The sequence below is a fragment of the Microcaecilia unicolor genome, chromosome 10 (assembly GCF_901765095.1).
Source record: "Microcaecilia unicolor chromosome 10, aMicUni1.1, whole genome shotgun sequence".
In the NCBI taxonomy this organism is placed as follows: Eukaryota; Metazoa; Chordata; class Amphibia; order Gymnophiona; family Siphonopidae; genus Microcaecilia; species Microcaecilia unicolor.
Window position 1 is genome coordinate 70517207 of NC_044040.1, and position 14570 is coordinate 70531776.

General features: G+C 41.6%; 1 protein-coding gene across 3 annotated transcripts in view; it reads left to right on the forward strand.

Annotated features, from left to right (window-relative positions):
* The window catches only part of ANO6 (anoctamin 6), a 261187-nt gene that overhangs the window by 129406 nt on the left and 117211 nt on the right, over nucleotides 1–14570 (forward strand). For all 3 annotated transcript variants that reach the window (XM_030216966.1, XM_030216968.1, XM_030216967.1), the window contains 5 exons: nucleotides 306–419; nucleotides 2279–2394; nucleotides 9656–9790; nucleotides 10620–10725; nucleotides 12061–12121. In XM_030216966.1, coding sequence (XP_030072826.1) covers nucleotides 306–419; nucleotides 2279–2394; nucleotides 9656–9790; nucleotides 10620–10725; nucleotides 12061–12121 — 532 coding nt within the window. The remainder of the gene's footprint in view (nucleotides 1–305; nucleotides 420–2278; nucleotides 2395–9655; nucleotides 9791–10619; nucleotides 10726–12060; nucleotides 12122–14570) is intronic.

Here is a 14570-nt window from a genome sequence, read left to right on the forward strand (position 1 = left end):
TGGAAAAGGAGGATTGCAACTTAATATTTCACCACAGTGTATTACAAGTCAGATTTTCTAAGCCCCCCCCACCCCCCACCTCCCAGAAATAGAATGGGAATGTGCTCAGTAAATCAGGTCCTGAAAGAACTGCAGCAGATGTCAGAGTGGATGCATCTCACCCCCCTGCTGTTGACCTTCTATAGGGACAGTGGGGAAGTAGGAAGGCAGCAATAAGAGGTCTCAGCAATTGGCTGTCAAATTTATGCTCTGTCTCCTAGAAAAGTTAGCAAGACCTGGTACAAGAAATATTTTTGTTTTTGCAGGTTCACTTTATTCTTTCCCGAATTGAGTATGCCGTGAGAGACAATGTGAAGAAATTTGGTATTAACAAACTGCTGGGCTCTGGAATCTACAAGGCAGCTTTTCCTCTTCATGACGTAAGGATGTACTTTAAGGGGCTGATATTCAGACCGCGGCAGGCAGTCCAGCTAACTCCCATTGTCGGTGGTGAGACCAGATATTAAGTCTCGGGCCGTTTACGGTGACCAACATTGACTTGCTGGTTTATTTTTGGCCGGTTTAAATTTAACCAGCCAAGCCAATATTCAGCGCTGGCTGGTTAAGTTTAAACCAGCCAAAGATAGGCCTGCTATTTCTGTGGCCCAATTTGGCCGCCAAACTGAGCCAGCAATGCACCAAACGTTAGCAGATAACTGCTTATATCGCACGATATAACCGGTTAGCCGCTAAGCGTTGACCGGGAATATTCATCAGGGCTAACCAGCCAGGAGCCATTCCTGACCGGTTAAATAGCACTAAATATTGGGGGTAAAACTTAATTTTGGGGAAAGAAATACGCATGTATCACTAAGCCTTCTACTCAAGGGTCCTAGTAAGCTAAGGGGAGAATATTCAGCCTACAGCAATCAGAGTTTTTGTAAGCACTGACTGCCATGGGCAGAATTAGGCCCAGACATTCAGTGGCAGTGCCTATCCAGGCACCATTACTAAAGGCCTCTTTTAGTAAACTGTGCTAGTGATTCCTGGTGCAGAGAATGCGACGCAGCCCATTCAATTTTGAATGGGCTGCATCACATTTGCCGCTCGGGAATCGCTAGTGTGGTTTAGTAAAAGAGGCCCTAAATATAAGGGTCGTTAGCAGAGCCTGCTAGTTGATATTCAGTGAACCTTATCCTAGCACAACATCACCTTGTATTTGTTTACTCCAGAGACTGCAAACAGCTCTCCGGCACTATGTAAGCCACATTGAGCCTACAAATAGGTGAGAAAATGTGGGGTACAAATGTAACAAATAAAATAAATAATTGCATAGCTAACTGGGTATAGTTAACACTGCATTTTATGTGGTCCAACATACCAGTTAGCTATCCTGATGACTTTCGAGTTCATCAGGAAATTCAGTGTCACTCTCAGATTCAGGGGGTCTTTTACTAAAGCTTAGCTCGAGTTATCTGAAGCAGGGCCCATAGGAATAAAATGGGCCCTGCTGCAGATAGCTTGAGCTAAGCTTTAGTAAAAGGCCCCCTCAATGCGGCTGAGTATCTGCTCTAGGGTCAGCCAGTGTGATTTAACCAGGCAGGAGACTCTCCTGTTCTATTTATTTTAAAATCGTCTCTAACATTTTTTATTTTTCTGATTATTATATTGGTTTGTTGAAATGTGCTTTATTTATTTTAGGCTTGCTTTTCTGAAGTAGGCTGTGAAAACTGTAAGGCTGTTTATAGTTATTCTGCATGCTGTTCTAGATTTTTTAATTTGTAATTTTTCAATTTATATTTTGTATTTCATATCTTTTCATTATGTTTTATTCTTTAAATTTGGGGGGAGGGCTGTATTTTGATTACTTTTGTAATCGCGATTAATTGATCATGATTAACATTTTAATCGTCTCATTACAGTAGGCACTTTGTAATACAGGTAATTGATTATTTTTCTGTGCCTGGGTTTTAGTACATGTGAAAGTGTGTCAAATTTATAGCACTGGAAGTTTGCTACTGCTCTCGCTATCTCTTCCATTAGGAAAACTACCAGCTTATTTTGGACAAGAACATAGCCTTATTTCTATTGGTTCTTGCCATAAAATCCCCTTATTCTAATAGTCTTGTATGTTTCTGTAGAACATTAACTGTATTGGTCTTGATGGAAACAGGAGTCTTAGTAGGTTGAGAGACCAATTTTGTTCAGCATCCCAATAAGAATTAGGACTGATGAGAGTTGTCAAAGTTTGAAAGAGAATCTGTTTAATGAACTTCCAATTTTCCTTTGCTTTATACAGGGCAAATTTAATTGTCCCACAGAAGATCCAAACAGCCCTAGTGAACGATATCTTCTCTACAGAAATTGGGCTCACCCGCGAAGCTTTTTAAAACAACAGCCACTGGATCTTGTCAGGTGATGGGAAACATGAAACTTGAAGTTTACCAGAAATTCTTAGATATCAGTGAGGCTATCTAACCAACCATTTCTTATTTATTTCTATGATGATACTCTATCATCAATTTATTTATATGATCTTCATAAGCTAAGCAATATCTCTACCATGCCGACTGTTCATTCTATTATGGCTTATGCTTAGAATTTTTTGTTTGAAGAGATCATATCCAAATAGAGGTTTTTATTTTTTTTTCTCTGTCCTTACAACAAGATAGTCATACATTTTCTTACATATTCTACAAAGACCCTGCTTTTTGTAAGCAGATCCCCAGCAAACCTACTTTGTGGTGAGGCAGATTCTGGGGTTACATAAACAATTTTTATTTTGGGGTTCCCAAACTTTAGAGGAGAGTCTCACTTTCTCCAAGCGCTGGTGTGGATGATGCAAACTGTGTTGTCCTGAAAGCCAGTCCACACCTTCCTTCTTACGACTCTTATCCAATACCTTCATGGTGCAGTCTGTGGTTAAATTTACTTGGTTGGTGGATGTCTGAAAAACACCCACCTGGTGGAGGTGATGAGGACAAAAACAGTGACATACTTCAAAAAGGTGTAGGATAAATACAGAAGATCCCTATCTAGCAAGAGGTGGGAACAAAGGAAAACAAATGACATAGAGGGGTATAATATACACAGAGAGGTAAGTAGAATCCTAAACAAAGGCATAGAAGAGGTAACCTGGTCTGCACAGAGCTGCATATATGATTCTAACCAATTTGCTGATTAGACTAGATGAACCCTGCTGGTCTTTATCTGCCATTTGTTACAAGAAATTAATATCATTCTGTTGCCTCACAGATAACTGTTTCAAGGGTTCCACTCTTTCACCTCTCTTTAGCTTCTTAGGTGAATTGTTTTTGACTTTCTATTCTCAATGGGTTCCAGACATGGGTGACCTCCATGACACTTAGTAAATCATACTGTCACTCTAATGTAGTGTAACTCCATACTGAAAAGGACTCAATCTCCTGGACATTTGATCCCTCTTCTGGGAAGATAGATGGGTGATCAGAGGGTGACAAAGCAGTATAATTTTATGGTTTATAATGTGATAGGAAACCCAGATCTTTGTTAAGTCCTATCTGGGTGCAAAATATTTCATCATTTTAACTTCAAAGATTTTTACGTTCCTGGATTGTTTTAAAATGAATCTGAAACTCTCCCCTAACCCTCAAGATCCTGGTCCATACACCAGACCATTCCAAGTCTCCCGCATTCAGCTGGAGACTCCCACTGAGACACACTGCCGAGCCAGGGGATCATCTTTCAACATTTTTCCCATACTGCCACTGCTGCTGCTCCCAATGAGCAGCAGCAGCCATGGCAAAACATTTTAAAAAAAAGCAAGCACGGGGCCACAGCAGCCTTCAAGCTCTGCTGGTCCTGTACTCTCGGAATGGGAAATTGACGTCAGTGGGGGCAGAGGACCAGCAGAGCTGACAGCGCAAGCCTGAAGTCTGCTGCGGCCCTGTGCTTGCTTTTTTTGTTGTTTTGCCACAGCCACTGCTGCTCATCGGGAGAAGCACCAGTTGCCAGGAAACAGATACCGGATGGAAGGGGGAAAGGGCAAGAAGAGGGAGGCAGGACGTACTGAATGGAGAGAGTAGAGGGGAGAAAATGATAGTAGAGTGGGGATGCTGGATGGAAGAGGGGTACAGACAGAGATGAGTGGAAAGATGGGGAGAGAAAGAGGGGACATGGAAAAAGGCAGGAGAGAGAGAGAGAGAGAGAGAAGCTGCTGGGGAGAAGGATGGGGAGAAAGGAGGAGACCCCGGCTGGACAGATGGAGAGAGAAAGAGGGGAGATGCTGGATGAAAGAAGGGAGAGAAAGAGGGTCGGGAAGATGCTGGAAGGATGGGGACAGAAAGAGAGAAAACGCTGGATGGAAGGGTAGGGAGAGAACGAGGAGAGCTCCTGGAATGATGGGGGAGAGGGGAAAAGGGTGTAACAGAGAAAGAGAGACTGGATGGAAGCAAGGGAAGAGAGAGAGAGAGACAAAGGATGGAAGAATTGGGAGAGGGGGTAGATACTGGATGGAAGGATGGGGGGAGAAAGAGAGAAGACACTGGATAGAAGGGCGGGGAGTCTATGGATAGAAGGATGCAGACAGAAAGGGGAGGCACTGGAAGGATGGGGGAGAGAGAGGGGGCACACTGAATGGAAAAGGGTAGAGAGAGAGAGAGAGGGAGACACTGGCTAGAAGGAAGGGGAGAAAGAGGGAGTCACTGAATGTGGAAGGATTTGGAGAGAGGGAGACACTGGATGGAAGGATTGGGTGAGAGGGTAGATGGGTGGAAGGATAGAGAGAGAAAGAGGGAAGATGCTGGATAGAAGGATAGGGAGAAAAAGAGAGGAGACGGATGGAAGGTTGAAGAGAGCAAGAGGAGGGAGACACTGGAAGGATAGGGAGATGCTGGGTGGAAGGGTAGGGAGAGAAAGAGGGGAGCAGCTGGATGGAAAGGAGGAAAGGATAGAGTTACTGAAAGACTGGAGAATAAGAAGAAGGGGTATGGAGAGAAGAAGGGCGAGGAAAAGATGAAAAGTCATAGGTAGATGAAGTAAAAAGAGGAAAATTAAAGACTGGATAGTACAAATGAATTAAATCTGGACAGAGAGGCAGAACAATAAATTGAGGAAAACAAAGAAAAGGAGAGAGAGAAAAGACAAATGGACAGGAAACCCTAGCAAGAGAGTTAAGAGAAGATGAAGGAAAGCAGAATTAAGAGACTGGGACCAACACAATTAGAAAAAGTAAATGGCCAGACAACAAAGGTACAGAAAGGATAAAGTAATGTGGTAGCTGTGTTAATAATGGTTAATGAATGCAAATAAAACACAAAATAGAAAATAAGGTGATACCTTTATATTGGACTGATTTTAATACATTTTTGATTAGCCTTCAGAGACAACACTTCCTTCCTCAGGTCAGGAGAGGATACCATAACAGCAGTATACTGTCCTGACCTGAGGAAGGAGATTTTGGTCTTTCATAGCTAATTGAAAAAAGTATTAGGCTAGTACAATAAAAAGGTATCATCTTATTTTCCATTTTCAAGTGCCTGAACTGAGCATATGCAGGAGGGCTGGCATCGGTGGATGAAGCACACTTCCAACTGCTACACTGCTCAAACAGTATGGCAGGAGGCTCATGCAGTGGACATCTTCAGCTAGCAGGGCTTGGGCATGTCCACCAGCAATTCAACCAGTGCCACAATTTTGGAGTAGACCCCCTTGCAGATATGTTCCTTGGGGAAATAGATGCTGGATAGGGGGTGTAATAGAGTGAACTGAAACACTCCCTCTTACCCATCCCTGCTGTCACTGATGTAAATAAAATATTTTCTGGAATGACCATGAGATTGAGCCAAGGCAGAGTGAGACGTGGCTGGGGGCATATACTAAAAACTCCCTTTCAAAAATTGGGACCCCTTGGCAAGCTCTGATGCCCTGACCAAGAAAAAATCCAGAATTCAGTGAACTAAAGTTCAGAGTCCATGTCATAAAACAGGAAAAGGAAGTAAAGGTCAACTTGAGTTACACTGTGATCACACAGAAATTGCTCAGCTTCATAAAGAAGACAGTACTCTTGTGCCGTTTTCTCTTGTGCTTTGCCTTTCTCTAGGACTCATAAGGATAATTTTATAATAAGGCATCCATGCAGTGAAGGCACAATAGGTGTATTTGTTTTCTACAGGCAAAATATAGACCCATGTGCTTTAATAAAATTGCTTTCTCAAAAGCTGCCACATAGTTGTACCCTCTCCAAAGCAAAACTGATAGTGCAAGTATATAACTGTAAAAATCGGAGCTTAAGTATGCATTTTATAAGACTTTTGCGCTTGTTTTCAAAACACTTAGACTTACAAAGTCCCATAAGTAACTATCCTGCTTATTTTCGAAGGAGAAGGCCGGCCATCTTCCGACATAAATCGGGAGATGGCCGGCCTTCTTCTAAGGCCGGCCAAATCGGTATAATCGAAAGCCGATTTTGGCTGGCTTCAACTGCTTTCCATCACAGGGCCGGCCAAAGTTAAAGGGGGCATGTCAGAAGTGTACTGAAGGTGGGACGGGGGCATGGTTAACAGATGGCCGGCCTCGGCCGATAATGGAAAAAAGAAGGCCGGCTCTGACGAGCATTTGGCCAACTTTACTTGGTAAAAAATGTGCCCTAAATGACCAGATGACCACCGGAGGGAATCGGGGATGACCTCCCCTTACTCCCCCAGTGGTCACCAAGCCCCTCCCACCCCCCAAAAAAAATTAAAAACATTTTTTTGCCAGCCTCAAATGTCATACCCAACTCCATGACAGCACTATGCAGGTCCCTGGAGCAGTTTTTAGTGGGTACTGCAGTGCACTTCAGGCAGGCGGACCCAGGCCCATCCCCCCCACCTGTTACACTTGTGGTGGTAAATGGGAGCCCTCCAAAACCCACCAGAAACCCACTGTACCCACATCTATGTGCCCCCCTTCACCCGTAAGGGCCATGGTACTGGTGTACAGTTGTGGGGAGTGGGTTTTGGGGGGCTCAGCACACAAGGTAAGGGAGTTATGTACCTGGGATCAATTTGGTGAAGTCCACTGCAGTGCCCCCTAGGGTGCCCGGTTGGTGTCCTGGCATGTGAGGGGGACCAGTGCACTACAAATGCTGGCTCCTCCCATGACCAAATGCATTGAATTTGGCCGGGTTTGAGATGGCCGCCATTAGTTTCCATTGTCAGCGAAAACCAATGGCGGCCATTTCTAACACCGGCAATCTCTAAGGACAGGCCAAATGTTGAGATTTGGCCGGCCCTGACCGTATTATCAAAACGAAAGATGGCCGGCCATCTTGTTTCGATAATACAGTCGGGTATGCCGCTTGACGGGGCCGGCATTAGAGATGGCCGCCCTTATAGATGGCCGGCCCCGTTCGATTATGCCCCTCCACGTAACTTTATAAGTCAAAGTGCTTTGAAAATACGCCTCAATGTGTAAGTGCCAATCCTGCCTTGCTCTGCTCAATCTTTGCCCTTGGAAATGTCTTTGTGTGAATTGCATTAAAGTAGTCACTGAGTTTTCTGAGCACCTACTTTTCTATGTTTAATTCCAGACTATTTTATAAGCATCTATTTGAGCGTATAAAATGCTGTTCAACATGCTTGTCACTTATAAAATAACCCCTATTGGGGCAGTTCTATAACTGGACACCTCTATTTAGGCCCAGCTTCTGTTATAGAATACTAGCATAACCCGGTATCCAGTGCTCCTTACATTTACGTGCAGTGACATAGGAAGGTATGTGTGGCCAGTGTGGCTGCACAAGAGAGGTAGGCACTGTTCCTTCTATGCTAAGCAGGAGTCCTCCAACTGCATTGCTGCCAGTAGGGGGTAGTGCTTCAATATTATGGTTTCAATTGCTAGGCACAGCAGGTTCCCTGAAGTCTTGCAGAACTTGCTTGTCCCTCACTATTGAAAATGTGATATTGAAACAGCACCCCCCCCCCCCCCCCCCCCCCCACTGGCAGGACTCTCACTCAGCTTAGAGGGAACAGTGGAGGTGGGGCACCAAAATTGTACCTAATCCATTGTCTCCCCTGTTTAGCTAGCATCTCTCCTTCTCCCTATGCCTCTCCCCCCAAAGTGCATCTTGATGACCCCCACCACTACGCTATAGACACCCAAGGCCTACCTGAAGGATGGCCTGGTAGTCTAGGGTAAGACAGACAGCACTAAACTCCAGTTGCTGCTGCCCATAACAGATGCAGGCTCAAAATAGCAGCCGCGAGGTCTAGTGGTAGTCTCACGATATATAAATATGTATATAGATATATGTGTGTATGTATATATGGATACATTATGTTTGTTTTTATATGTATATATATATATATATATATGCACACACATATACCCACTAATTCTGTAAAAGTCGCCAAAAACTGCGTGCGTAAATTTGGGCCTGTGCCCAATTTTCGTATGCAATTTAATTGAATAACAAGCTACTTAGCACCAATAATTGGCTTTTTGGCAAGCAATTATTGGCACTAATTAAAGTTAATTGAACTTTATGTATGTAACTGTAGGTCCTGGATCCGCACCTAAAATTTATACGTGATTCGAAAAGGGGGTGCAGAAATGGGCGGAACAGGGCATTCCTAAAATTAACGTGTTGCTATAGAAAAACAGGGATATACACCTAATGTAGGCATGTACATTTGCACCATGTTTCAGTTGGTGCAAAGACCACGCCTAAAGTTAGGCACGATTCCCAGCTGTAAGCGCTATTCTATAAATCGCGCCTAACTTTAAGCATGGCTTATAGAAGAGTGCTTTTTTCTGTGCCGATGTTTTTAATTCATGCCAATAATTACTTGTTAATACCAGTTGCTTGTTAATACCAATTATTGGTATTAATTAGTATGTTAGTCAGTTAAATTGCGTGCGCAAATTGGGCATGTGTGCAATTTTTGGTGACTATTACAGCATTAGGAGGATATGGGCTCAGATAAAAATCCCAATCCCTAGTATAAAATTACCAATGATTACATCATTTATGGAATAAGGGAGTCATTCACTAACCATTCACGGATGTCATTAATATGCATTATTTACTGCAGGGCCTATTATGCAGGCACATATTCTATAGAGGAAAAGAGATGCTTACTTTCTTGTAATAAACACTAGCTTAACTGAGTATGCCAACCATAGAGCTGATGTAAGTGCTTGCACCTAAATGCCAGAGATATGTATGTAACTTATAGAATTCCACAGGTTCTGCCTATATTTATGAACATAAGAATAGCCATACTGGGTCAGACCAATTGTCCATCTAGCCCAGTATCCTGTTTCCAACAGTGGCCAATCCAGGTCACAAGTACCTGGCAGAATCCCAAATAGTAGCAACATTCCATGCTACCAATCCTGGGGCAAGCAGTGGCTTCCCCACGTCTGTCTCAATAATATACTATGAACCTTTCCTCCAGGAACTTGTCCAAACATTTTTTAAACCCAGATACGCTAACTGCTGTTACTACATTCTCCGGCAACATGTTCCAGAGCTTAGTCAAATACGTGTATTTGGTACATAAATGTTAGAGCCCGCTTCATAGAATTACCTATGCAAAGGATCCTGTGATATATAATATGTTTAATGGCATTAGCATGTGCTAACTCTCAGAAAATGACACCCTAAGTAAATTGCAAGAATAGAATTTTCTGATAAAGATTTGTCTTTCTACAGGAAATATTATGGAGAGAAAATTGGAATCTATTTTGCGTGGCTTGGTTTTTATACAATAATGCTGGTTTTTGCAGCAATAGTCGGACTCGCTTGCTTTTTATATGGATATAAATATCAGGACTCATGTACTTGGAGGTAATGTTAAAGCAAATGCTTAATAACTTTATTTCCACACTTCTGCAGGTTGAGTATCGGTGCTTTAATAGGCAACTGGGACCACAGTCCAGTGCACTGGTGCTTTAATAGGCAACTGGGACCATAATCCCTTTCTAGTCTTTGAGCTGGTAATTTTGCTCTAGACGGGGTTCTGATGCTTTCTCCTCTACTTTTTTATGTTTCAACATTTTTTATTGATGACAATGCATCCAGGTTACAAACAACATTTGGCTTAAACATAACGCCAACAAACAGTCACAGCAGCATTGACCGACAGGGTCTGTCATCAACTTATTTTATTTATTTTCTCCCCCCTTCCCCCTTCCTCCCCCTTCCCCCTCCCAATCTTCCCTCCCCCCCCCCTTTTTCTCCTCTACTTTTTTAAGTTGTATTTGAGAATTGCAGTGTGTGATTTATAACATTTTCCTTCTGACGTTTTCTGAAAATATATTAGAGGAGTCTTATTTGTGAGGGGTTATTTTTGGCTTCACAGCTCTTGTTTTATTTTTAACGAGGATCTGTAGAGGACCAGGAATGGGGTTAAAATGGTGGCAGGGGTTGGGCCACAGCCATCTGCTTTAAGAAGAAGCAAATTTTCCTTTGTCTTTCTTTTTTGAAAAAAAAAACCAAAATGAAATGAAACAAGAAAATATGTGAAAATGTTCCAGTTTTGTTTGAAATGAAAATGCATCCTAGTAAGGAACTGAGGCATTGAGTATAAACAGAGAGAATGCAGAGAAGCTCGAAAATATGGAGGAAGTGTTCATAATAAGAAACATAATTGAACTGTTCTTTGTTTTTCATTAAGCAAAGAGGTGTGCGATTCCAACATTGGTGGTAAAATTATAATGTGTCCTCAGTGTGATAAAGGATGTTCGTACTGGCGTCTCAACATCACCTGTGAATCATCAAAGGTAAATTCCTTATTTATTTATCCCACACATGATCTTTTTTTTATTGCTCCTAAAAATGTTAAATAAATAAGTAATGGCAGAAATGTACTGAGATCTGATTCAAGTTGCATACATTAAACCAAATAGGTTGCAAAAATGATGGAAATACAAAAACAGAGTACACTATGAGGAGCATTAAAAAAAAAAAATCTAAGTCCAAAAAAATGTCCTTCTTACATCATCCCCAAAAATGGTCAGTTCACAGCCATAATCAAATAGGGAAAATGTCTAGATTTCCTGTTCAATTATGGCTGTGAGATGGACATCTTTACACTGAAAACGTCCAAAATGAATAGCCATTTTCCAAAGTGAAATGTCCAACTTTTGAACGACAAAAAAACAGGGACGTGAACTTCTGTCTGGCATCATTTGCAAAAATATGGCCACAGAGATGTCCCTGCAGACCAGAAAAGTAGCCTAGTAGTTAATGCAGTAGACTGTAAACCAAGGGACAGAGGTCCAAACCCTATTATAACCCTTTTTTTTTTTTTTGTAAATGTGGTCCCTCCAGTACCTGAAAAATACCTACTGTATCTGAATGTACACCACTTCAATAGCCTTCAGGCTTGAGGATGTCATATTTAGGTACAGTAGGTATTTTTCTGTTTCTGGAAGACTCAGAATTAAAAAAAAAAAAAGAGTTGAAGTAGGACTTGAACCTGGATCCGTTGGTTCACAGTTTATTTCACTAACCACTAGGCTGCTTACCAGCTTAGGACTTTCTTCAAGTTTCAAGTGTATTAGTTTATTTTCCCACCTGATGGGAATGGCCATAATACCTGCAGCTGACACAGATCCTGGTTTTCCTTTTCGGTTTCACTTTTAGGGGAAAGGGAAGAGGCAGCAACCACTGGGGGATTAAGGAGGGGGTCATGCCTTTATCCCATCAGTGGCAGCAGCTCAATTAGAGCAACTTTTTGTAACTTGGTCGTGACTGAAACAGGTCTAGATAAAAACATCCTTTTTAGATATGGACGTTACTTCCCATTCGAAAACCTCTGTTGGACGTCCTACTTTTGAACCCTCCCTTGTCCCATCCAAAACATGCCCACAATATACCCCCATGCTATTTGTACGAACTGCAGCGTGAAATGTCCAAATTCTATTCTGACTTTCCAAAATCAGGATTTGGACATTTTTAGCAGATGGAACTTTTTTTTTTTTATTGTAAGCATTTTAAGATGTCCATCTGCTTTGAACATGAGCACCTAAAATCTCCTTTGGCTCTGGTTACCGTAATACAAGACTATCTTCTTTAAAAAAAAATAAAAATGAAGTGTGTTGAATGTTTTACAGAAACTCTGCATATTTGACAGCTTTGGAACACTAGTGTTTGCAGTATTCATGGGGATATGGGGTAAGCTGAATTTCCCTTTTTTTTCTCTTGCAAACTTTTAACATTCTATTTTATCCAAAGGTATCTCAAGAGAATCTGGCAAAATGTATATACTATTTAAGAGGTCATTTTAAAAGGCTCTTATGCACATAAAACTCTGATTTATGTGCACAAATGACTTGTTTTAAAATTGTTCACAGTATCCCCCAAATTCTATGCAAATTGCTAAAAATTGCATTAACGAATTTGGGTGCATGCCCAATTTGCCCATACATTTTAATTGAATATTGAGGCAATTAGTGCCAGTAATTGACTTAAGCAATTGTTGGAGCTAATTGGATTTAAATGCTTACGTAAATTTTACATGCAGGTTCAAAAAGGGGGTGCGACCATGAGAGGGTCATGGACGGATCATGGGTGTTCCCACAATTTATGCGTGTTGGTACAGAATAACGGGGATCCACGCCTAATTTAGGCACAGGGATTTACACCAAGGTATCGTAGGTGTAAATGGTCACTCCTAAATGTAGTCAAGGTTTTCGGTGCTAAGCACTATTCTGTAAATGACATCTAACTTTAAGCATGCCATACTAAGTGCTGTTTTTTCGGCACCAAATTTTTAGGCGTCATTTATAGAATTTAGTCCTATATGCAGGTAAAAATATGAACATATTGCCATTCTGTGTATGCTTCAGCTCACAATAAGCAGTGGCATTCCCAGGGAACAAAGCTGGGGCCAAGGTTTTAGCTAAATGCATGCACTTTTTTGGATTTACTTTCTATATAGCGTGCCTAGTGATCCGTGGAAGCATATTCTATAACAACGCACGTAACTCGATTGGCTTAACAAGCCAATCACCCTTTTTAACAGCAGTTAACCAGTAATGAGCACTAATAGACAATAATTAGAATTTACGCACACAGCTCGCTAAGTGTATTCTGTAATGCAGTGTGCCTCACTTCTAACCCGCACAGGTAAAAAGGGGCATGGTTATGGGCGGGGAATTTGTCATTTTGTGGGCATTCCAAAATTTACACATGTATAGAATATACCCCAGTGCTCATAAATTTATACGCAGGGATTTACGCCAATAATTCCTTGTTAAAAAGCCACTGGTTGGCACAAATTGTCTCGTTATTCTATTAAGTTGAGTGTGCAAATCGGGGGCATGCCTAAATTTGTACACGCAATTTGTGGTGACTTTTATAGAATCAGGGGGATGACCTATAAAACACTATAAATTATATGCATATCTCTGGCATGTAGGCATAAGCACTTAACACCAGCTCTATGGCTGGCATACTTGTTTGTGTCTAAATTATAAGTGTGTATTTTTGCTGTTATGCTAGTATTCTATTAAGGAAAATAGGTTCCCCTTTTTCTTTAAAGAATAGGTGCAACAGGGGTGCACAGTTATAGTATTACCCCACTCCCCACACAGTGCTAGTATAGATTGCAACACTAAAAATACATATTAATTTAAGCACCAGCAACACCACTCAATTTAACTTGCTGACTGCACCGACTGAATGTTGACCCTGATGTTTATAAAGTATATTTACCATAGCTGTCACATTTGTGGCTGGCTGCAGAAACATGGTGGTTTAGTACTTTTATTTGTATAATGCTACCAAGGGTAGGCAGCATTTTACAGACACACATAATCCCTCTGCATCTTGATCCTTAAATCCAATAATCCAATAAAGACAAATACAGACCAAACAGTGAGCGCAAACTGTGCTGCCAACTGCAAGAGATGAGTCTCCTTAGGTCTATGGGATCCTTTGCCTAAGCTTTGAAGCAGAGATGAAGCAGAAGCTGGTTGCAATTTATATGTTTCTACCACAACAGACTGCTGGTCATCCCATGGAAAACGTTGCATTGTGATGACTATCCACTGGATTGATAGAATCTTTAAAAAGGAAGTCTCCTTTTCTGTCCTTAAGAAAATTAAAGGGTTCACACACATTTAACGTTCTTCCATCAGTTCTAGAAGACATTCATAAGGAGTTTGCCATCCTACAAAAAAATTGTTAGATTAACAGACAATGGTTCCAACTTTGTGAAAGCTTTCTCTGTAATTGGATAGCCTGACCAATAATAATTAAGATGCAAGTGATTAATTAGAGAGCACTACTTCTAATGCAGATGATAAGGTTCTACACGCATCCAACGCATGCCAAAATGAACTTACTGCCTGACTACCGCATGCCTCTTGCAATAATTTCATTTTTGGCACGTGTCCGCTACACACGTCTGAAAAATATTTTTTATTTTCTGCCTCGTGTAGCGGATGTGCGACAAGTGGCATCTGACGTGCGTCAGTCATTACCGCGTAGATTCCTTACCGCTAGGCCTATGGCTGGCGGTAAGATCAGACACCCAAAATGGACACGCAGCAATTTTGATTTTGCCACACGTCCATTTTCTGGGAAAATTTTTAAAAAGGCATTTTTGGTTTATGCACTG